Source organism: Sprattus sprattus, assembly GCF_963457725.1.
Source record: "Sprattus sprattus genome assembly, chromosome: 14".
Lineage (NCBI taxonomy): Eukaryota > Metazoa > Chordata > Actinopteri > Clupeiformes > Clupeidae > Sprattus > Sprattus sprattus.
The window spans coordinates 23,074,458-23,100,207 of record NC_137912.1 but is presented as its reverse complement, the minus strand read 5'-3'; the positions used below and the strand labels follow the sequence as shown (position 1 = coordinate 23,100,207).

General features: G+C 44.3%; 1 protein-coding gene across 1 annotated transcript; it reads left to right on the top strand.

The window, feature by feature from the left end:
- Window positions 1–350: 350 nt before the first annotated feature.
- On the top strand, window positions 351–24,041 carry tbc1d30 (TBC1 domain family, member 30; the record flags this gene model as incomplete). Its single annotated transcript, XM_080850965.1, has 14 exons — window positions 351–891; window positions 1,999–2,163; window positions 8,078–8,139; window positions 8,437–8,502; window positions 8,815–8,940; window positions 12,872–13,057; window positions 14,090–14,258; window positions 14,717–14,885; window positions 15,484–15,589; window positions 16,188–16,294; window positions 16,918–17,063; window positions 20,095–20,310; window positions 21,321–21,371; window positions 23,047–24,041. 14 exons carry the CDS (start codon window positions 351–353, stop codon window positions 24,039–24,041), a joined length of 3,105 nt encoding a protein of 1,034 aa, XP_080707091.1.
- Window positions 24,042–25,750: the final 1,709 nt, after the last annotated feature.

Below are 25,750 nucleotides of genomic sequence, written 5' to 3'. Positions count from 1 at the left end.
TCCTTTTTAATCAGGCTCCGTCGCCCCTGAGGCGAGATTGCGCTACACCTGTCAACACCTTCAAAAACGTTTTGGTCTGGCGGACAAACTTTTGAAAGGGGTTGCAGGCTACGAGTCTCCTCTAGATAGGCGTGCACTCAGGTCAGGAAGGAAAGGAAGCACGTTGGTCACTGAGAGCCGAAGTCAGCCGAGCCCAATGGAATGCACCCGGAACTTCAGTTCCTTCTGGCCAAAATGAAAAGCGCGTCGTAAGGTGCAATGTAGCCTACCTGCCTGGGCTACGTATGCATGAGCTGGCAACATGAGACTGGCAAGTCCCAAGTAACCTGACGTGTGAGTCTCTACCAAACATGTCGGAGGTGCAGGTAGGTGATAACGAACTGAAAGAAATCGACATATGTGACGGAGATATCTGTTCTCAGAGTGAGAGTGGAGTTTTTGTAAACTCTTGTGCATCGACCACGGATGGCTTCACTGCGTTTCATCAGTGGACTTTACCGGGCCAAACACGGACTGATTGCAACTTTCCCAAGACCTCTGAAAGTACCATCTGGGCCAAAGGAACAGTCGAGGGGCCAACCGACGGTGCTCTGGTTCTAAATGGCGAAGTTAACACCGATTTCGAAAACGGTTTTTGTAGCAATGAATATCTGGATGACGAACGACCAAGAGCAGTGTCCCGAACTTCTATCGTCGACTGTTTACTTGTGGAACTTTACGACACCTTCACTGGTAGCAGGAACAGAAGGAGCGTGGACAGTTTGGATAGTTCTACCGAAGCGTCAGGTTCGGATGCGTTTTTCGGACGGAGTAACTCGGTGTCTAATTTCCTGCAGGAACTTCAAGAAAAGCATACCAGGCGACATCAAGTGAAATACCTTTCCCCAAAAGGTAAGATATTATGCATCTGCATGTAGCATGCCTAACAATCAAAACACTCAACACTTAGCACTCAAAAATAACAAGAAAATTCAAAGGGTGTTTTATTTTACACTTTCAACAGTGTTCTATCCTATGTAGTTTACAAATCTCTCTGTCACGTCAGCGTGACAGGTGCCATTACGCTGAAATGCATTCCTTTGAGAAAAGGTGACAGTTGGGTACAGTCGTAGGCTCTGTGAGAGTATGGTTAGACAGCTATAGTCACACCTACCTCAGTGTATTTACGCTTAAGCCAAGGGAAACACATTTGTTTTCTTATGTTAAAGCTCATGGGTGGGTAAGAAGTATTTTGACATTTAAGTGTGCACCAGGTGACACGAACACACTTGTGTGTAGACCCTGCAACTGGATGACACTTGTCCAAAGATAACTGGATACTTTTGACACATTTCTGAAACATAGCCAATGAATACCTGAAGGCAGTCCTTTCTGTATAACGTTTCTCAGACTGTGCTCTGAATGGACAGAAGAATTTGTATGTGTTTGTTTAGCTGGTCCAATATTTGTTCCCTCTCAGCTCCTCTTTGTCCCTGAGGCTGAGTTTCCCAGCAGGACACAGTTGGGCGTCAGGCCCCATTAAGCAGCCATATCCTCTCTGTTAAGGACCAGAGAGAAGTAATTCATCAAGCCCCCCCAACCCCGAACACACCCAAATTTCAGCCACTTCTTCCCAGAAAGAAGCATCTGCAGCCATTTGAGGTCAATGAAGATCTTAATCTGCTCTTTGATCCCATTTATTCATTGGCGATCATTCTGAGTCTGATAAGAGGCTGTGAAATTTGAGAAAGGCAATATGGCGTGGCGATATCACTAGTCAGCATTAAATTCTAGTCAGTTTGGTTGTTTATCTGTTCATTCGATTTCAGTCATGCACTGGCACAAAATATGTTAATACATGTGCTAGTATGTTGCTTCCCTTTGCCCTTTGGCAAAATCATTATTGTAAACATCCTAAATAGTTGCCCTTCATACGTCCAAATAAATTATATTAAACCTATATTATTAGAAGTATTAGGCCAGCATGACTCATATTTTATTGTTGTGGTTCTTACCCAGACCCAGAGGAGCTGAAGGGGATCATCCAGGAGATGAAATATCGCATCAGCATCCAGTCTGCCAAGCTGGTGCGCCTGGTCAAGAGGAAGGACCGCATTCACGGCAAGCTGCAGAAGAACTACGACGTCATCACTGCGTGCCTGCAAGCCTTGTCTCAGAAAAGAAGTATGTTTGATTACACTCATGTATTTCTGCACTTCTTTGATAGGCCCGTTTGCTTTAGTGCTGAACGTTTTTCCTCTCCTAGTGATCACATTTCATAAATTCAGAGTAGAGTCTGAAATTCTAATCTGAAATATTGTCTTGCCAAGTTCGGCAAATTGCCCCTCAGGATTCTCTAGGTTTCCAGAAAGACATAGAATGACATGTTTGAATCGTGAATAGGATACATTGCACTGTAGTCTTCAGTGAAGTTTACTGTTCCTTGAGACAAAGATAGTTTGAAAAAAGAAAACCCCACCATGCTCACTCTGTAGGCCAGGATGGGGTTAAAGGTGTAGTCAATAATTCGTATGCAATACACTTGTTGTCAAATTCAGCGTCTTGCTTCTAGCTGTCCATTCTGTGTGCATGAAAAGACTATGGTGTTCGTTCACAGTCCTGGGTTTGTAAATAGGGAAAAAACACAGTGGCTCTGTGCATCAGGTGCATGATAAGGAGGGGTCTAATATGATTGGCTGCCGAGCTCAGCTATCAACAACCGCCAGATTTGCAGACTCTGACTGTGATTTAGCAACTCCATATTTAGTTGATTACAGTGCATTGATCTCCCACACGTTTCTTGTAGGGGTATACATAAAACATGTTCCCTTCATTTTGTATATATATTTTTCAATTAGTTGTTTTTTACCTCATGAATAAATAGGTGTTCACACAGTCATGATAATAGATCATAGATGATGGAGAGCAGCAGAGGCACAGTGGCTTGTAGATTTGGCAAGAAAGTAGCTGGGTGAAGAGTTTCTGCTTGAAAGCCATTAGATTCGATAGATTAGATTAGTATTAGATTGCGCTTGTTCTAGCCAGGACTCTTTCCTGTGGGCACACCCTCTCCTCTGTGTGTGTTCATGGAAATCTTTTGAAGTGCAGTAGCATATGCCATGAAAAGGGAGAGATTATGTGAATCTGTTGTTTAAAGGTGTGTGTGTGTGTGTGTGTGTGTGTGTGTGTGTGTGTGTGTGTGTGTGTGTGTGTGTGTGTGTGTGTGTGTGTGTGTGTGTGTGTGTGTGTGTGTGTGTGTGTGTGTGTGTGTGTGTGTGTGTATTCTGCTGTAAGTGAACCTCCCGTAGTAGGCTACAACGAAACAATATAAGATCTAGTTTAGAGCTGCAACAATTAGTCGACGAAGTCGACGAAGTCGACGACGTCGATTGTGAAAAATGGTCGACGCGGATTTGTATCGTCGACGAGTCATATAATATTGAAAATAAAAAAGGGCAGACGCTAACAGAGCTGCCGGTATGCTACTTTTCATTCGGAATTGCATATAGGATGTGCGAAATAGCTTTGAAAAGCGAATTATTCTGAGATGGCTCATGTTACCATGGAAACAATAAACAAAGCTTGGTTTTGCAGCTGCTGCATATCAGATATGGCTAACAGAAAAGTTGTCATTTTTTCTCAATGATGGTCAATTATTAGTAGTTTAAGAAGTACTACTTCAGTATTTCAAAGAGAATGGGCTGTGGGAGCATAAGAACAGTAAGCGTCTAGCGGCAATTATCATAGACATATATCTATAACTTATTGTAAGGTTTTCCTCTTACATGTTTGAAAACAGAACGTCTCATGGAGGATGCTTGCTAACGCTATTTCAGTTATGTTAAGTGCGATGTGGTAAATCAGTGAATTATCAGATTAGCCTGTATTTTCGTTTGTTCTGAATAGTTTACCTCCTCCATTTAGCAATCATAAACAAAAGATTGTGGATTTTTTTTTTCATATGTTGAATTTGAATGTCACCTGCAGCTCAGTTATTTTGCACTTGCAGAGACTTGATTGCTATTTTGAGTTCCTTTTAAAACTTTATTTACACTATCTCTTTACTTTTAAAAGCATATTTGCACTCTTAATTTGTATTACTATTTAATTCATTTATTATGATAATACAAATGTAATCAACATGTTACTGAAATACATTTGAAATTCAAATTCCAACATTTTGAATAATTTTTAAAATTTATGGAAATAATCGTTAGATTAGTCGATTTATCGAGAAAAAAAAGTCGATAGATTAATCGATTACCAAAATAATCGTTAGTTGCAGCCCTAATCTAGTTACATTGACGAACAGTGATGCTTTAAATAATCCGTTCCTATCGACCTTTATCATTTTACAGTGTGATTCAAATACATCACAGAATAGACATTTGATCAGTGACAAATGTCTCCTCTCTCTTACATACACATAAACAGTACATTTGTAGACGCTGTAAGTGGTTAGATTGCAGTGGATGTCAAATATTGACACGGAAGCACAGTGTCGGAAAGCACAAAGAGATGCCAACTTGGTGTCAGATTGCAGCTCCTAAAGCTGTGCCATGGCCTGACGCCGAGGGATGGCAGCGCCAGTCCAGAGAGAAGCTGGTGTAGATACGGATCAGTCAGATCTGCTCTCGAGTCTTGTGTTCTTTTGTTTTTGCATTCTTGTGTTCTTATGTTCTTATGTTCTTGAGTCTTGACTCACTGAATTGTGTTTGGTTATTCTGTCACTTCCATGCAGCGTGACCACTGCGTAACCCAGGTATGGTAAATAATCATCCCCCTAAGAGATCTCCACTCATCCTTGCCCTCTGTGTGTGCATGATGGTCTTCCTTCTATCATGTCTTTACTCTCAATGACAAACCATTGAGCTTGTCATGTTGTTATCTTACACAAGATGTCAGGCAAATCTGGGGTTATAAACTTCACTCTTAGAGGACACAGATAAGGTCTGTCTACTCATATCCAGGAACAAGATCATTTGGTTTAATCCTCAATTCACAATGATCGTGTGTGTGCACGTGCATCTGTGCACGTGCGTCCGTGCGTGCTTGAGTGTTTGTGTGCGTGTGTGTGTGCATGTGTGTGTGTGCGTGCGTACATGGGTGTGTGTGTGTTCATGCGTGCGTGCATGCCTGTGTGTTCGTGTGTGTACGTGTGTGTGTGTTTGCGTGGGAGTGCATGTGTGCATGTGAGGTCAAGGGGAGAGATAACTTTTCTTCACATTATTAAGATTTGAATGCTTATATGATCATCTTTAATTTCCTGTCAGTGTAAGCATTATGGGATGTTTTCCGCATACACTGTGCTAGTTACAGATGAATTGTTATGCGATTTCCTGCAAATATTTGTCCTCCTTGCTCAGGGGATAATCTTCCCCCTGTATCTGAAGCTCATGCAGAGATGCACTATGGGAAGAATGAATCCTCCAAAAGGCACAATATATTATTCATCTGTTGGAGCCAGCACTATGAATAGATTGGCTGTGTTTGTTTTAGGGATGTCTTGAGATACATCCTCCTCACCCTCTATCACCTGGGTGACTTTGCGTTTTTATTCTCTGTCTCCTTCCTCTGTCCTGGGGGCGCTGGTCAGACACGCCTTTGCAGTGCTGAAATAGAAATATGAAAAATCCTACTGCAATTATTGGTTTGTGTTTGCTCAGGTTTGTGTTCCCGCCTCTTCTTTCTTATCATTTTGCTTCACTGTGTGAAAGAGTTGACTACATAAGCATCTTAATGTAGTCTTTATCTTGAGAGCATTCTTAATAATCTTTGTGTAGCATGCCTTCCACAACGCATCACCTTTTATTACCTCATTTATATTCTACTGAGCTGCCAGAAGACTGTAAGACTATAATTAATGCTCTGGTGTGTATGGATGCAGTTCCCCTGGATGTTGTTGTTTCTCTGTTCCTTATGGTCCTTGCCAGTTATTTATTTCTCCCGCCTAAGTCATTACTTCCACCCAACTGTCATTTATCTCCAGCAACCCAACCTATCTGACTCTCCCTCATACACACATACACGCCACCCACACAAACATTCCGTGTGACGCTGCATATGTGGGTGTACACCGTAGACATCATCCTTCTAGAGCGCGATACTGCAGCCGTTTCTCAGATTGCAGATGCCCATTTGGTGGTCGTGAATGGTTATTTTGGTTTTTGCATGTAGGATATTGCAGCAGGTTCTGTGTTTTTAGATATTTTTAAATGACAAGTCATATGTTTAACGTTTGATTTATAACCGTTCGTTGAGGTACAGTACGGTCCTATACACTGTTGCCTTTTATCAATTAGATCGATTACCTCGCCATCTTTCTCGGACGCGTGGATTTATTTTCTTCCAAAGACGGATGCCGATGTGGTTCCTCCTATGACACCGAGTTTATGTAAATGTATTAGCCTTAAGAAGAAGCAAATATCTAGGGACATAAGGAACGGAGGAGGGAACAAAACGGACCTCGTCTGTATCCAGACGACCAACCCAGATGAAGCAAGACAAGTTTGTCCTTTCCAGAAGATCAAGAATTTCTTTGAAAAACAAACAGAATGCAGCCGGAGTCGGCAATATCATCAGCAATGTCCTCAAGAAACGCAGCAACATCTCTCGAAGTGCACCGCGACTGCTCTGTACCTTGGAGCCAGGTGACCGCTGTGTATACGCTTCTTACTGTAGGCTATGATGTAAAGACTGTTCACATTCAGTAGTGTTTAGTATCTTTATCAATATCTTTAATTTAATGAAATAGCGTGTGGACACATTGCTTTAAACTTGAATTATTAACATGAGTTTTTGCCAAGAGTGTGTAAAGTGAATCCACCTTGTACCTTCAGGACTTCCCTATCCAAACAGAGAAATCGCATTGATTTTATGTAAAGATCTATACTTTTATTTTCATGATAACACGTCAGGGGAACAGGATCCATTCCTGGCCGTGTTTGCATTTATTTAAGGTCTACATGCATAGTAATTGTGTTTCCCCACTTCTCGGCATTTCATTTGCAAGTGCTTTTACCAATTTCGAAGAGGGAGGGCTTCGGCGATAGTATTCATGTAATCCCCGTCTGCAACGGACAGTAGCCTACCGAAAACTCTGTTCAAACATGGTACCGCAGCTGCCCGGAGCAGACAACGTGAGATGATGGAGGACACTGACACAGGTCGTGTAGTGCCTTATTTATTTGATCATTAGGAATTGTAATATACAGAGAAGGGCGACACATTTTGGATAGTGATAACGACACTTTGGGAGCGAGAAAGTACCTATAGCTCTGTCTTTAGCGTTAAAGACGTGAGCAATGGCCGCTGCTGCGGTTGCTCACATAGAGACGAACTTTCGAATCACAGGCTATTTCTTCCTCAGATCTATACGTATTGCCTCATTTCCGGACAAACCAAAATCGATATGTGGTCAAAATGGAGAACAAGTTCATATTTTGTGGCTTTCTGATGCTTTCGCTTGAGGAAGTGTAGAGCGGAAGTAAGGAATCAGCACCACCGCGAACGGGACAGCGACAGTTATCAACAAATCTGATCTCAAGAACTATCGCATGCTGTTTTAGTTTTACCAGTTTATAAAGTATCGACCAGCCCAGAAAGCAAACATGGAACAAGAGAACGTAACTAAACTTCAGGAGATCTGAAATAGTAGAAAATCTTTTCTTGCTGTCGACTATAGGGTATGACGTCTTTCACTGTAACTTGTTAAACCCGCCCCCAGCAGCCTGTTCGAGTCGCGGGCCTGATCGAGTTGTCCAAACCACCGATTGCTATTTACATCATCTATTATTGATCATTCCTTTATGAGAACCTTCAGGATCAAGTTCACTAGCTAATGGACCAAATAGCAGCATCCCAATAAAAGGAAATCCGATTTAAGTAGTCTTTGCGCGGTCGATAAAATGATGGGCATATGCGTCGGCTAAGTGAAGGGGTAGGGTGAGAAGGGTGCTACATTTTCAAAAGAACACGATAACCACTCTCCTGATAAGGGCGAAATGGCATTAGCCTTTCACAAGCTAAGCGTTTTAACGTTTTAACCCACTGACCTCGCTTCCTTTCAACCACTGATCTCTGTTGTTTTTCCTTGCAGGAGTTGACACGAGACTGAAGTTTACGATCGAGCCCTCCCTCGGGAAAAATGGCTTCCAGCAGGTGAGTTGTTCACATCATGACATTTCTACTGGAAAGGTAGCCACTCCTATTAGTTCCTGTCAATAAGCAACATGTTATATGAACTGTAAGTGGAGTGTGTGACTCCTACATGGCCTTGCCGTATTATGGTACTATAGGCGGAGTAAGATGCCCTCTTGTGCCATCAAGGATAGCTTTGTGGAAGTCACTGAAGGAAGGCAATGATTTGACTAAGTAGATTGCTGTAGGATGCCTGTGACAACAGTGTGGTGGAGCGCTGCTTTCATTTCCCTATCTGATGTGCTCTGTCCTCTGCAGTGGTTCGATGCTCTCAAGGCGGTGGCCAGACTCCCTACTGGGATCCCGAAGGAGTGGAGGAAGAGGGTATCATTTCTTTATTGTATTATTTATGTTCTAATAAAATGCATAAAAGAACTGGAAAGATCTTGACCCCCATCCTTGTACCCACCATCCTCACACATACGTACAGTCTTGGCAGACTAGATAATGGCATGCAGCACCTCATTTCATACACACCAAAGCTGGGGTATATACGTAGCTATACTCTGTTTTCCCTAACCCAGTTGAAATTACAATTGGCTTTTACTTTAAGTCATTACATTGTAGCTTACATTTTTCATAAGGTGTTTGTTTGTATTTATTGTAGATTTAATGTTTTGTTTGTTTTTTCATAAGGTGTGGTTGACACTGGCCGATCAGTACCTCCACAGTATTTCTATAGACTGGGAGAAGACGCTTAGGTTTGCCTTCAACGACCGGAGCAACCCTGATGATGACACACTCGGAATTCAGATCGTTAAGGTAATTAATTACTTTGTACTTTTTCTCCTCCATTTTGATCATACAGTGCTGAGTACGTCATTCTAACTTCACCACAAACTCATTGAAGTTGGTGTTTAAGATTTGTATCCATTGTTAGCATGTGGACCTTATACAAAGCCAGGACACCACTAGTTTTAGAATGCCTTCCATGAATCTGGTTGGGTTTGTTTACATTGGATTTGAACTAGTCTATCAATAAAGAAGCTTAGTGATAATGAAGGGAAGGATGGCGTCAGCAGCATATCAGGTGGTTATATATATATGGACAAGGTGAGTGGTTAAACCGGTTCCCCAAGGAGCCGTATTGCAGGATGTAAGGTGTGTGGGTAGGCATGGCGTGGGAATCAGTCACAAATGGTGTGTGTGGATCTCTGAAGCAGTCGGCTTGAGTAGAGAGATATAAATGAGGAAGCAGGAGGAGAGAGAGGTCATGAGGGAAGCATTAAGAGTAGAGAGAGATGATTAGGGAAGCATTAAGCCGATCGAAACAACATCTAAAAGACTGAAAGAACAGCAGGATGCTGAGTGTTCACAGAACATTTGGTATATTTGGCATATTCGGTGAAGTGTGTTTGGTGTATATAAGTGATGTCACGCACGGATAGAAGCTGTCATTAGGCTCCTGTAAGAGCCAAGGTTTAAGACAGATACGACCTCATAAACCAGGAGTGAGGGTTGGGGTAATAAGAAGGGAGGAATTGTTTGATATATCGTCTACCTCAGCAGAAACAGACAGAACCTCATCAGTGATCATGAAACGGGAAAATAGCTTCCAATATGCTGTTCTCAGAACTGTACACTGTAATATGCATCTAAGATTTTAAGACTGATAAATGTGTGTTGTGGGTAAGCAAGATGGATTTATTCGATTTATAAGACACATGAGAAGTAATTAAAGCTCCTGTAACATACAGCCCATCAGAGATCCGATATGGGAGTAGGCTAGTTTGAGAACACACTACTGAAGCAGTATAAGGAAAAGACAGGATGGACGTCAGCACTGATTTAACGTTTCGTAATCTACAGCACATGAGTTTATGATGTTTATGATGTAAGTCTGACACGGATAGGGCTGGAGTACATGGGAAAACAGATGTGTTGATGACCCCTTAAGCACCACAGACAGGAGGTGCAGCACACACTACTGAGCACTTCTCTAAGATGTTAAGCAGCACACACACACTACTGAGCACTACTCTAAGATGTAAAGCACTACAGACTACTGAGCACTACTCTAAGATGTAAAGCACTACAGACTACTGAGCACTACTCTAAGATGTAAAGCACTACAGACTACTGAGCACTACTCTAAGATGTAAAGCACTAAAGACTACTGAGCACTACTCTAAGATGTAAAGCACTACAGACTACTGAGCACTACTCTAAGATGTAAAGCACTACAGACTACTGAGCACTACTCTAAGATGTAAAGCACTACAGACTACTGAGCACTACTCTAAGATGTAAAGCACTACAAACTACTGAGCTCTACTCTAACATATACAGCCGCGGAAAAACTTAAGAGACCACTTCAAAATTACCAGTTTCTCTGGTTTTACTATTTATTGGTATGTGTTAAAGTAAAATGTACATTTTTGTTTTATTCTATAACCTACTGGCAACATTCCTACCAAATTTCAAATAAAAATATTGTCATTTAGATCATTTATTATTTATTTGAGCAAAAGGAAGCAAGTTTTTCTTCCGGGACAACGTTGTACTTTGCCTGGCTAAGGTTTGTAAAAGACCATAAGGATTGAACCAAAGCGGACTGGAGGGTCTCCTAGTTCGTCTTCTCTGATGAGTCCAATTTCACAGTAGGTGCAAGACTCTGTGGCTTGTAGGCCTCTCCAGGTCTCCGTCTAACCATCAGACGACCATGTGTTGGGCACATCAGAGAAGACGAACTAGGAGACCCTCCAGTCCGCTTTGGTTCAATCCTTATGGTCTTTTACAAACCTCAGCCAGGCAAAGTACAACGTTGAAAGTTGTGATTTTAAATCAAGGTTATTCCACCAAATATTGATTTCTGAACTCTTCCTAAGTTAAAGCATTAGTATTGTGTAGTTTAAAAATGAATATGAGCTTGTTTTCTTTGCATTATTCGAGATCTAAAGACACTGCATCTTTTTTGCTATTTTGACCAATTGTCATTTTTCTGCAAATAAATGATCTAAATGACAATATTTTTATTTGAAATTTGGTAGGAATGTTGCCAGTAGGTTATAGAATAAAACAAAAATGTACATTTTACTTTAACACATACCAATAAATAGTAAAACCAGAGAAACTGATAATTTTGAAGTGGTCTCTTAATTTTTTCCGCGGCTGTATAGCAGCACATACAGACTACTGAGCACTACTCTAAGATGTAAAGCACTACAGACTACTGAGCTCTACTCTAAGATGTTAAGGACTACAGACTACTGAGCACTACTCTAAGATGTAAAGCACTACAGACTACTGAGCACTACTCTAACATATAAAGCAGCACACAAACACTACTGAGCGCTACTCTAAGATGTAAAGCACTACAGACTACTGAGCACTACTCTAAGATGTAAAGCACTAAAGGCTACTGAGCACTACTCTAAGATGTTAAACAGCACACACACACACACACACACACACTACTGAGCACTACTCTAAGATGTAAAGCACTAAAGACTACTGAGCTCTACTCTAAGATGTTAAGCAGCACAGACTACTGAGCGCTGCTTTAAGATGTTAAGGACTACAGACTACTGAGCACTACTCCAGGATTGAAAGCACTACAGACTACTGAGCACTACTATAAGTTGTAAGATGTTACCGGCACAGACAAGAGGTGATTACCTGCAGACTGAGTGGGCAGTGTGGTCTAGAGGAGAGTGTGATCACCTGAGTGGGCTGTGTGGTGGAGAGGAGAGTGTGATCACCTGCGGACTGAGTGGGCTGTGTGGTGTAGAGGCAGGATGTTTGCTCATGGCCTGAGCGTCATCACCGAAAGCCTAATGGAAACCAGGCAGGTGTTTGTTTGTTTTTTTCCTTTTTATGTCTTCCCTGAGAGTCTGTCTGGCATGTAAGGAGAATGTGATTCATCGCCTGTGGTTCGTGTGCGTGTGCGTGTGTGTGTGTGTGTGTGTGTGTGTGTGTGTGTGTGTGGCACGTAAGGACATCGCCTGTGGTTTGTGTGTGTTTGTGTGTGTCTGGCACGTAAGGACATCGCCTGTGGTCCAGGGTGTGTGTGTGTCTGGCACACAAGGATGTCACGTCACCTGTGGTCCACATGTGCGTGTGTGTGTGTGTCTGGCACATAAGGACAACTCCTGTGGTCCACTTTCTGTGTCACTAATGTTCAGTCTAATGTACATTGCATTAATTGGCCTCTGTCTCTCTCCCTCTCACTCCTCATCTAACAAATAATATATTTCAAACTTAATAAAATGTATTGCCCAAAAATGTGTTATATGATGTACCAGATAGATCGAAGACTAATGCCCCCCCCCCTTTTTTCTGTTTCTCTTTCTCATTGTTGTCCGGGTGACAGGCTACATATCATATTGTGGCCTTAGATCTTATTCTCTCTCCTTCTCTCTTGCTCTCTTTCTTTTTCTCTGTAACTCTCTTTCTCTCTGTATCTTATTCTCGCTCTCGCTCTCGCTCTCTCTCTCTCTCTCTCTCTCTCTCTCTCTCTCTCTCTCTCTCTCTCTCTCTCTCTCTCTCTCTCTTTCTTTATCTCTGTAACTCTCTTTCTCTCTGTATCTCATTCTCGCTCTCGCTCTCTCTCTCTCTCTCTTTCTCTCTGTATATCTTTTTCTCTCTTTCGAAAGAAAGAAAGAGAGCGAGAGAGAGACATTCTTTCTGTCCCTCTCTCTCTCTGTCTGCTTGTTCATATGGTAACTGTATCTTCCCTAATCTCTCCCTGTAGGACCTGCACCGCACGGGCTACAGTGCCTACAGTGGCCAGGAGGGGGAGCAGGACCGTGTGGTGCTGAAGCGGGTGCTGCTAGCCTTCGCCCGCTGGAACAAGGCGGTGGGCTACTGCCAGGGCTTCAACGTGCTGGCCGCCCTCATCCTGGAGGTCACCGACGGCAACGAGGGAGACGCGCTCAAGGTACTTAGGAGGCCCTCGGCTTAGATGACCTCATGGAGGTCTGGAGCACTGACTGAGAGGCTGCTGTTGCTGCTGCTGCTACTGTGTGTGTGTGTGTGTGTGTGTGTGTGTGTGTGTGTGTGTGTGTGTGCGCGCACATGTGTGTGTGTGTGCGTGTGCGTGACGGTTTATTAGGTGTAGAGTACCAAACACTGGTGGAGTTTTGGTGCTTTTTGCTGCAGTGTGTGTGTGTGTTTGTGTGTGTGTCTGTGTGCGCGCAGTAGGGCTTCATAATCTGTTAAGGTTACAGCCTCATGGTTTTATACACAGATGTACACATTTACTGTCACTATTTTAGTCACTCTGCAAAATGCATGATTAAAAAAGATGGATAATAAATAGATAAAAGTCACAAAGAGTGCATTGCATGAAGTCAAGATTGAGACTGCTGAGTCAGAGGTTATTTTTGAAGTTGACCAACATCAGCAGCAGTGAAGCTCTGTTGTGCCTGCGCAGCAAGTCCATCCTCACGACACACTCTCTCTTAGTGGGCAGGCGGCCATGTTAGAGACCTAGGCCCCATCCAGACACTGATACTGATATACAGGACACTAGGCTATTTTAATATAATAGCCATTTTCAGAGATTGCTTCGATGACCACTTATTGGGTCTCCTTATATGACAGGGGTTAGAGTTTACCTTGATGGAAGTTATCTTAGGAACAAAACTAGCCTTGAGCTGGCATGAATACAGTAGGTCTGACCTATGTCTGTGTGCCTGCCTGTCTGTCTGCCTGCCTGTCTGCCTGTCTGCCTGTCTGTCTGTCTGCCTGTCTGTCTGTCTGTCTGTGTGCCTGTCTGTCTGTCTGTCTGTCTGTCTGTCTGTCTGTCTGTCTGTCTGTCTGTCTGTCTGTCTGTCTGTCTGTCTGTCTGCCTGCCTGTCTGCCTATCTGGGATATCATGACTCCCTTAAGGTGTTTTGATCTGTATTTCACACATGTAAACAGTTTAGTTGTAATGCTTAACGGTTGATGGTTGGTGTAATGGTTCCAGGTGATGATCTACCTGATCGATAAGGTGCTCCCTGAGAGTTACTTTGCCAACAACCTGCGGGCGCTGTCTGTGGACATGGCCGTGTTCCGAGACCTGCTGAGGCTCAAGCTTCCGGAACTCTCTCAGCACCTGCACCACCTGCAGAAATCAGCCAATCAGGACGGTGGAGGTAAGTCCGGAACAGCATCACATCCAAACATAAGACGCTTTGGGAATGAATAAGTAGTGTGATATTAGTAGTGTGATACACTGATTTGTCGGTCAAAAAGCTTGTATCCATCAGACTAGCAAGAAGTTAGTAATTGGCATAGGTCTGTTTACATTGGTCCTGAAGTAAAACAGCAACCCATTAAAAGCTTTGCTCTGGTGTACTCTACAAGCCAGGGTTGTTATTTTTGTTATTTTATTATGCTCTTTGTATTCTGTGTACAACAATAGTTAGGTGTGCATCATTTATGTGACTGTGTTTGTGGGTGTGTGTGTGTGTGTGTGTCTCTGTGTCTCTGTGGGTGTGTGTGTTTGTGTGTGTGCATGCGTGTGTGTGTGTGTGTGTGTGTGTGTGTGTGTGTGTGTGTGTGTGTGTGTGTGTGTGTGTGTGTGTGTGCGCGCGCCCTCGCCCTCCCACAGGCAGCTACGAGCCCCCGCTCACCAACGTGTTCACCATGCAGTGGTTCCTCACCATGTTTGCCACCTGTCTGCCCCGCCACACCGTGCTGAAGATCTGGGACTCGGTGTTCTTCGAGGGCTCCGAGGTCCTCCTCAGGGTGGCCCTGGCTATCTGGGCCAAGCTGGGAGAGTGAGTTGACTGAAATAACAAAACTATGTCTCAGCCAGGGACCACTTAAACACCACTGACAGAGACGAGAGCCGGAACAGGAATTGGTGATATTCTCCTTGGAGGGCGTGGGTGTTCCCCTGAAGAATGGCCCAGATACTAGAACAGGATGTTAGAGGCACCGAGGTCATGGCCTTGAAATCCGCAAGGGAAGCGCATGGACTGTTTAAAAAAAAAAAAAACTTAATGTATAAAATCTTTGCATTTTCAAACATGTTAAAATGTAAAAAATAATATGAAAACATTGGAAATGCATGTTTATACTTTGTGAAATATCCTTTTAATGTACCCTATAATAAGACACTTCTTATTGAGGTCATTGCTTAGTCCTTTGCTTATCACTGGTTTGAAATATGTTGCTGAATGATGATCATAAAAGTATGACTGAAACTGTGTGTGTGAGTGTGCGCGAGTGTGCATGAGTGTGTGCTAGTGTTTGTAAATGAGACTTTGCAGATTAAAAGAAAAAAAACATCTAAGTGAGTAGTATCTGCCCCCCGGCTGTATTATGGGAACATGGATGTCTTATTTCCTCCATCATGTTTCTTTCCTCTGCCAGGCGTGTAGAGTACTGCCAGTCTGCAGACGACTTCTACAGCACCATGGGCTGCCTAGCACAGGAGATGCTGGAGCACAACCTCCTAGACTCCAGTGACCTCATGCAGGTAGAGCACAACCTCATAGACTCCAGTGACCTCATGCAGGTAGAGCACGACCTCATAGACTCCAGTGACCTCATGCAGGTAGAGCACAACCTCCTAGACTCCAGTGACCTCATGCAGGTAGAGCACGACCTCATAGACTCCAGTGACCTCATGCAGGTAGAGCACGACCTCATAGACTCCAGTGACCTCATGCAGGTAGAGCACGACCTCATAGACTCCAGTGGAAAATAAGTATTTCGGAAGTTTGCCCACTTGCAAAGAAATGTGTGATCTATTATTGGAATGGTAGGTCTATTTTAACAGTGAGAGACAGAATATCAACAAAAACATCCAGAAAACTGCATTTTATAACAGTTATGAATTGATTTGCATTTGTTGCGGCAAATAAGTATTTGAACCCCTAACAAACAGCAAGAATTCTGACTCCCACAGACCAGTTATGTGCCCACGAGGCACACAGATTAGTCCTCATCACCCTTATCATTACACCTCACCATACGTTTAAACTTTCAACTGTGTGGTTCGTGGAGAAACCCTGCTATATGGCAGTATGGATTATTTATAATGACTCTCTCTCCCTTTCCCTCTCTCTCTTTAGATGGTGTACGCCATGGCAGTCTTCCCCTTTCCCCAGCTGGCTGAGTTGAGGGAGAAGTACACCTACAACATCACACCCTTTCCTGCCCCTGTGAAGGGCAACTCACGGTAAGGGCAGTAACATCACACCCTTTCCTGCCCCGGTGAAGGGCAACTCACGGTAAGAACACTACACCCACAACATCACAGCCCTCCCAACTCTAGTCAAAGCAAACTCCCGGTAAGGGCCCTTCCATCAGCTGTGGGCTCCTCATTAAAGTACAACTACGTCAGTAGAGAGTGAGTAAAAACAAAGAGTGACTCTCCATGGGATCATGTCAGAGTTTTTATGAGGAGGCAAAATGACATGGAAATGTGGCAGGCCCTTGGCAGTGTATCAAGGATCAGATATCCAGAAGAGTCTACATCAGGTATGGACCGTGTGTAGACGTTGTGCCTGAATGAAACCTAATTGTATTAAACTCACAGGTTGCTATGTGTTTGTTTGTGAGGAAGGGTAGGGCTGGACACTTTGGGAATACTCTGGGAGATGTTTCTCTATGTTGAAGTGTCTTTGAAGCCTATTTTCTCTGTGGGATCCATCAGACCGATCCTGGGTCTTTGATGTTATAATGACAAGTGATTTTTAAGTGACTGATGACAAACCAGACACAGATGTTCAGTCTTGTTTTATTGTTTGTGTGTGCGTGTGTGTGTGTGTGTGTGTGTGTGTGTGTGTGTGTGTCCTGTAGTAGTCCGGGTGGCCTGGAGGGATGGGAGAGTGATGAGGATGCTGACATGGATGATGAAGATTCCCTAGTTACGGCTCTGGGTTGTTTGGGTCCGCTGGGAGGCTTTCTGGCACCGGAACTACAGCGGTACCAGAGGAACGTCAGAGGTAGGTGGGGCGCCAAGTGTGTACAGAACATTGTAGAAGAGCCCTGACTCTGGCTTGAACTTGTTATAAAAGAACCCTTAAAAGGTCTTCCTAGAATCCATTGACCTTTAGGAGGTTGTCCTCCTGAAGGAAAGAGGAACCTTTTTTGAGAGCATGACATTCTCCAAAGGAAAAGACTGAACATGGTACTCTTTTTCAAATGGTTCCACCCAGAATCCAATGAATGTTGCAGAGTCTGTTTAGTGTGGATAACCTTAATAGTTCCACAGTAGTTGTATAAAGAACTCCTTATCTGAGGGTCCTGCTCATTCTTTAGTTCCTATAATGAAACTTAAACACGCTCACCTGACCTAGTACAGAGGAGTAGTGTCAGGACGCAGAAAATACACATAATATTTAATATAAATCAAGACACTACACTGCAGCAGATGAGCTGATCATCCATAATGGGCCCCTCATTTCAATGACGGGCAAATGGCAACCAATATCGAGCAAAGTTAACCACACATGAACTGAAGCTAAGCTAACAACTCGGCAATGACTTGCCACTTTACCACCATGAGTAAGATCCTGAGCGCAAACATGGGTGGGACAGCACAATGCTCCCACACGCCACACAATAATATTAGTTCACGCACGACAGACCTTGCTTGTCCCAAATCGCGTTTCCTCATTGCCTGTCAATGAAATTAGAACCCGATGTTTGAGAGACAGCGACAAGCTTTAGGGTTCTCTCTGGTGAATGAAGATGAATGATGCTGCAGAATGTGCCAGTGTGAGTAGAACTGCACTTCTATGGTGAACTCTCTCTCCCCGGTACTATATAGTTTTACAGCTCCTAGACTATCAGGTGTGTGGTGTAGTGTGTACTCTAAAGCATACAGCAGCTCTAAATGGCTAATCTGAGACTGATAGAGCTGAATGAAGAGAGCTAGGGGGCCTCTTTGAGGGCAACAATGATGTGCTGTAGTTTCAGAGAGAGATGGTTCTGGATGAGAAATACCCAAAGGGTTCTGCTTGGAAACCTCTGATAAAGGACAATTTGCAGCCTCTTTTTGAAAGATAATATAGTAGTACATTTCCTCTAAAATGGTTTGAGTCCTTGAAAATGAGGACATTTTACTAGCTGAAAATTAAGCTTGAACTCAGTCTTCTGTGGAACTCTTAGCTATTGGAAGCCCCGATGAACACTGTGTTTGTGTTGTAGTGTGTGTGTGTGTGTGTGTGTGCGTGCGTTTTTCTCTGCGTGCGTGTGTGTTTGTTCTAGTGGGAGTGTGTGTGTGTGTGTTTTGTGTTCTAGTGTGCGTGTGTGTGTGTGTGTGCGCACAGTGGCTCAGAGGGATCCCCATATCTCTTCCGTGTCTCACACCGATCCCTCTTTTCCTGTTCTGTCTCGCCCACTTCCTCTCTGACAGGAAGCAGCTACATGCCGGGGGGTGTTCCCATGACTACTGTACTTTTGACTGTATTGCTAAATCTTTACATCTCTACATTCCATCATAATGGTAATGGAGAACATGGGAAAAAAATATATATAAAAAGGCTTCTCACCAATTTACCAGTTCGGGAGTGCAGCAAGATGACAGAAAATATAGTTTATAGTTTTAGACAGTCACCATAGACAGTAGGCCTAAGCTATGTTTGTCAACCAAAATCCATCAATTATGCGTGGTTGTAATCTTTGTCCTAGTGGGATTTAACGTAACATGACCAAGTTCTGTCTAACGACAATGTTACTGTTGTCTCTGGGTACCGTTAACTCCAGAGAAGCAGAGGTGTGTGTGTGTGTGTCTGTGTGTGTCTGTGTCTGTGTCTGTGTCTGTGTCTGTGTCTGTGCCCACATGTGTTTGTGTGTGTGTGTGTGGTAGGGGATTAATGTGTAAGATCTATCCTTTAAAAACCTTTTGACACTAACTTTGGGGGATGATTTAGTTTAGCATTTTGGTGTACAGTATAACACCTTTACTGCCTTACAGCAAATAACTATGTAATCCTGTGTGATTAAATATGTCTGTGCACACACGTGTGTGTGTGTGTGTGTGTGTGTGTGTGTGTGTGTGTGTGTGCATGTGTGTAACTGTTTTCGAGGAAACTTCATGAAAACACATGATAAGTTGGACAATACGGCCTCCTCGTCTCGTGAGATCTCTTTCATCCTCTTCCAAGTTAGATTAACTCAAATCCTGTCATGTTTTTAAAAGAAGTATGCCGGGTCGCTGAACTTTAATTAGCTTTAATCACAGACTGCAGAACCTCAGACGACAGTGAGGGACTGAATCCAGACAACAGGGGCGGGAGGTCAGGGAAAGAAAACTAATTCCTGTCCATCACATGAGCGGAGCGGGAATTCGGAGGGAAAGCTAAAAGTCAGGTTGGATTTGGACTGTCTCGTCTCAGGTGCCTCTCTCGCCTCTGGTGTAGTCTGGGTGGGAGTTTGGGGCTGAGGCCTTGAAGCATCACTGGGTTTTTATCCTGGGTGAGGGTTGGACTGCTGGATGGTTTCTTAAGGTGGTACAAAAGGTCAAGAGGATTATGAAAACACTGATTTTCTTTCAATTCTAGAAATGTTAGAGGAAGGAGGACAGTACACCTAATAACTACAGCTTGGAATGTCCTATTCTTTCTCTCTTTCTCTCCTTTCATCTGTCTATCTGTTCATTTATCCATTCCTCTGCATTTTTGTCTCCCTTTTGCTCACCCATCACTTTTCCTTTCATTCTCTCTCCTCTCTTTACCTCTCCCTCTCCTCTTCACTATTCCGTTCCTTCTGTCTTCTTTTTCTTTCCTTCACTCTCTTACTACCTCCGTCCTATCCATCTCACACTCTCTCTCTTGGTCCATCTCTTTATCTCTCTCCCTCTCTCTCTCTCTCTCTTTCTCTCTCCTTCCCTCTCTCCCTCTCTCTCTCCCTCCTTCTCTCTTTCCCTCTTTCTCTCTCTCTCCCTCTTTCTCTCTCTCTCTCTCTCTCTCTTTCCCTCCTTCTCTCTCTCCCTCTTTCTCTCTCTCTCTCTCTCTCTCTCTCTCTGTCCAGACCAGCATGGAGAGCAGAGCCCCCGCAGCAGTAACATGGCGGGGGTGTCCCCGGGTGCGGTGGGTGCGGTGGGGTCGGGTCGGGCGGAGCACCAGGCGGCCATGAACAGCATGATGCTGGAGCGCATGAGCACCGATATCACCGCGCTGAGGAAACAGTACTCACGCATCAAGACACGACAGCAGCAACAGGCCAATCTGCTCTACATAAGAACAGGTGAAGACACACACACACACACACACACACATCCACATACTGAGTAAACAGAGACGAAAGCACAACAGGTCAAGAATGGTGAACAGCTTACATACAAAACAGCAGTGCTATGAGGAAGCCGTATTCCTAGGTAAAGAGATGATGAAGGAAGAACAGCTAAACACACTGACTCACTACATGAGAACTAACCTGTTTACCTTTGCACATAGAAACACACACACACACACACACTCACACATATTTATACACACACACACACAGCCCTCTCATTATTTGAGAATTGTCATGCTGTAACACAATACCTGGATATCATGTTACAGCATCACACAATACTGGTTGTGGTTGCATAAGACAAGAATAAAAACACTTTAGTGTCCTCTCGCGCGCACGCACGCACGCCAGACGCACGCACACAAGGAAACAAAGTGTACTTTAGCTGTACAGGAAGAGCAGTCCCTTCCCAGGGGTGGCGATTACCTATGGCTTAGAGTGCTGTGTGTATGTCCACTGCAAAATGTGGTGTATATACTTTCCAAATAAACGACTGAACTGGAATCTCTGCATGCATAAGAAGCACCTTAAGATGCATTTAAAGGAGCCGTGTGTGTTTTTGACATCGCTACCTTTAGATGCATTTAAAGTAGCAGTGTGTGTTTTTGACATCGCTACCTTTAGATGCATTTAAAGGAGCCGTGTGTGTTTTTGACATCGCTACCTTTAGATGCATTTAAAGGAGCCGTGTGTGTTTTTGACATCGCTACCTTTAGATGCATTTAAAGGAGCCGTGTGTGTTTTTTAGGTTGTTTTGTTTTTGTCTGTAATGTCTGTTCTCTGAAGGGGTTGTATTCACACTTTTCCCCCCCAATAGACATGTTCAAGTCATGATGTCACCACCCCCCCTGCAGTACACAAATATTTACACACACACACACACACACACACACAAACACATACACACTCACTTCAAATATACATGATATATGAATAAATATTGGTGGTGTTTTCCTCAGGTCCTGGTCCAGAGGCCTTGTCTGGGGCCTCGTGTGAACCACAGAGTAATGGTACTACCTCTCAGTCAGTAACACAGTGTGGGCCCCCACTATTTATGAAGTCGCCCTGATTTTAGCATGTCTGCCTCCTGTGTCTTCTTCTCACTGTTTTTAAGTTAGCGATAAGTACAGCAAACTTATACATTACATTACACATAACTAACCCTAAACCATCTGGTAACAATATATAGCTAACCCTAAACCCAGGTCCATCTGGTAACAATATATAGCTAACCCTAAACCATCTGCTAACAATATATAGCTAACCCTAAGCCCAGGTCCATCTGGTAACAATATTAAGCTAACCCTAAACCATCTGCTAACAATATAAAGCTAACACTAAACCCAGGTCCATCTGGTAACAATATAAAGCTAACCCTAAACCCAGGTCCATGTGGTAATAATATGCTCTTAGATTAGATGAGAAGTACACAGGCTTGTTGTAAGGAGACTGTGATACGGGCACTGAATATAAAGTGGGAGCCAGTGTGGGTTTGTTAAGCTGTTTCACAGGGTGTCAGAGATGGTAGCAGGAGCTTCCAGGTTTGTGCGGAGCCCAGGATGGCCACACGGAGATCAGGCCGGTGGAGGTGGCGAGATCAGGGTGGTGAAGGGGCGTGGTCACACAGGGACCAATGTGGTGAAGGGGGCGTGGTCATGAGAGACCATGGTGTGGATGGGGCGTGGCCACATGGGGACCAGGGTGGTGAAGGGGCGTGGTCACATAGGGACTGAGGTGGTGAAGGGGCGTGGTCACATTGGTGGGGCCTTTCCCTTGAGGCTTGGACTTTAGCTGAATCTTTCACTTCGATTTTGATCTGTTTTTGAGTTAATGACTGATTAGTTGGGTGGTAAAATTTGATTGATTGATTTGTTGATACATTTATTTATTTATTACAGAGGAGCTGTACCTTGTTTGGTTGGTTGGTTGATTGATTGATTGATTGATTGATTGATTGATTAGGATTAGGAGTACAAGAGCTAGTAATCTGCCATTGCAGCAGTTTGTGGGGAATAGTTGTACCCATAGAAGTCAGCTCTCATAAAGATCTCCTTAATACAGACAACATATAATTTCACACAATACATTTGGCATAGAAAATATAACTAGAACAGAGAGGCTTGAGATGAAACAAACATGTCTCTGTGTGGTTTAAATCAATTTCTCATGGGATCATGTCACACTCATGCATAAAGATGTGCATGTTACAAATAGAGCTTTTTAAAAGCCTTTGAGGAAACGCCTCCTAAATTTCCCCTTGGAATCAACGTTCCAGAGCTAAGGCACTCTCTCGCTGACTAACTGGCCCGGCACCGTCTGCATATTTCATGACTCCACTGGGAAAACAGGATTTGATCAGCCTCTGTGTTCCAGCCTAGATTTGGTGGGTGGGGGCCACACATTCAGGCATGTAGGCATCAATCATTCAGCCCTCCTGGGATTGGGTGTGATCGACGTCAATCATCTAATCAAGAGCTGCTTGGGTGAATCTGCCTGAGGGGCGGGTGCAGTCCTAAGGACACCTGCTTCTCTCTTGATTTCCTGCTTTGTCTGCTTTATTCTACTCGGTCAAGTTGCTTGCCGTTCTTTTGGTCTCTCTCTCTTTCTCTTTAACTCTCTCTTTCACCTCCCCTCTCTTTCCAAACTCACTCTCACTATCATGTTTCTCCCTCCTCTGTCCTTCAGATAAGTGTCCGGCCACCAGCGTCCTGGCCTCCCAGGTGCACCCCTCCCCCGTGGTCAACCACCTCCTTCTGGGGAGGAGGCCTCGAGGAGCCCCCCTACGGAACTCCAGGAGCAGCCCTGGTGGGGCGCCACGCGGGGCCTCCCAGGGCCAGTCCACCCCTCTGGACGAGGCGGTGCGGAGCCGGCTAGAGTCGCCGTGGCGAGCCCACGTGCGGACCCACCGCAGGAACATCGCCAGGGCCTGTGCCCAGCTGGAGTTCGATGACCCCGAAAAAACAGATGAGGAGACGACATCCACGGTGACTGACTCGCCTGGGACCCCGACCACAGAGGCGGAGCGACAGGGGGTGGATTCACAGGATGAAGAGGAGAAGAGAGAGACAAGAGAGGAGGAGAGGGAGGAGGAGGAGGAGGAGGAGAGGAAATGTGAGAAAGAGACCAGACAGGTGGAGGGAGTGCAGGAGGCAGAGGAGGTGGTACAGGGGTCTGAAGAGGAGGTGTCTAAGGAGGAGGTAGTGACAGAAAGCTTCTCACAGGACTCTGGACTGGATGGTGTGGAGGGAGAAAGGGAGGAGCAGGAGGAGGATAACGAACGGATCGGACTGGTGGAACAACGTTTTGCCTCCCTGGAGCTGGACTCAGAACCGGAACTCACGACACCCTCCAGCACATCGGAACCCACACCGGCACCGACACCACAACCAGAAACGGAGCCGGTACTGGACTCCTCCAGCTCTGAGTCCTCCTGCTCCGTTAGGCGGATGCCCACCTCCGCCTCTACCCCCGCAGGGCTGTCCAAGTACCAGCAGCAGCCCCTACCCTTCTCCCCCTTCCCCTGCCTCAAGGCGCCCCGGAAGTCACCGGCTGCGCGGAACCTGGGGCTCTACGGCCCGACGTCACGCACGCCCACCGTGCACTTCCCCCAGATGAGCAAGGGCATGAGCCGGCTGAGCAGCAGCAGTAGCAGTAACGCAATCTCCACCAGGAGGCGATGATGAGCAGCCTCTCCCTCTCCCGCTCTGATTCTGCGTGTGAAGATGCTTTTGTGTTTCTTGAACTCTCATGCACCTCTAATGAAAAACTGTTTGGTGACACAAGCAAGGCTCAGGGACCGAGATGTCCTATATGAAGAGGCTATGTACTCACTCTCTTAAATGTATGCACACGTACACACATACACACACACCCCAACTTTCCATCCTTCACACACACCCATGGACACACTTTTACAACCATACTCTGTATCACTCTCTCTGTCTCTCTCTCTCTCTCTCTCACACACACACACACACACACACACACATACACCGTGAGCTGAACTGTGTATTGTAATGACCAAAACTGAAGTAAGATTGTGAAGCGAAGTCACAGATTGCTTGTAAGTCTGTTAAGGTAAAACTGAAATGTGAAGAGATATGCACTTCCCACCCTGGGCGGGCACAGCTACGGATGCTCAGGGGTGACAATGTTGTTATATCCCGGCTTGTTTTCCTGTCACAAACAGCAAAGGGGGCTTCATTATGATTGTGTTCCAAGTGGAGTTGAGATTGTGTTAAATAAACCCTGTGAGGAGTTCCTGTGCACATGAGATGAACTGGCTTGAGAATCTTTCTCTCACTCAGAACATCTCAAGTCACACGTTCAGGCCCGTGTCTTGAAGCCCACATCTCATTGTATATCTGACCGCGTGTATAACACCGGTCATGATGGCACTTTGGTTCACAGAATCTAATATTATCTATTATATACAAATATTCTCATTCTGTATTTGTCATTATGGGACATAATCAGTGCTGTGCTCTGACGCACAAGATATGCACAAGTTATACATCTCTCTATCTCTCTCTCTCTCTCTCACTTTCTCTGATCCTCACACTCAGGGTGATGGGGGGGGGGGGGGGGGGGGTGTTGACTAAGAGTGGGTGTGTGTTTCTAAATGCCTCTTGTAATAAGAAGGAAATTATGAAACTTTAAGCAGAGACCTTTAAAGACTGTCAGCTGGTGTGAGGTCTTATATAAAGCAGCGCTTGGAGGAGAAACCGCTTCAATAATGCCGGTGAATTGCTCTACCCAAGCCTGTAATCCGACTGAATTTGAAACAATAAATAACTAAAGAAGGAGATAATTGGATTTGGCATCTTAAATGAAGCTCCGTCATTGTTATGATTGTTGTTTATTTTCATAGGCCTTGGAGAATTTATGCCCAACTCATGCAATAAGGTGATTTATGTCTGATTCCCAAGTTGGACATCTCCCCATATTTGAAAAATATGTGTTCTGCATAAACAACTTAATTTGTTTTCTCTCTGTCTCTGGAATCACTCAGGACATCACACCAGTTTAAGTTTGCGCTGATCTAAAGCACCACAAACAGGAAAGGAGGCTCAAGTTCCTGATGGGCCAATCAGTAGCTATTTCCTTGTATCCCAAGCCAGTTACCCACGTAACAGTGTGCTATGTACATTCTGATGTTTGATGTTGATCATGTGCTATATGATGTGAATGTCATGGTTCACCACTAGAGGGAGACATAGCTCAGTATTTTGTTTCAAGGCTCTTTCTCCCCTGTAGCTGTGCACATTTACAGGTTACAGCTACTTCTGTTCCTGTGGGTTCTAGATTAACACAGCAATGGAGGTGTACGATTCATCCACCCTATCAGGTGTAGAGAGAATATGAACTTGGGCAGTTCATAAAAAAAAGA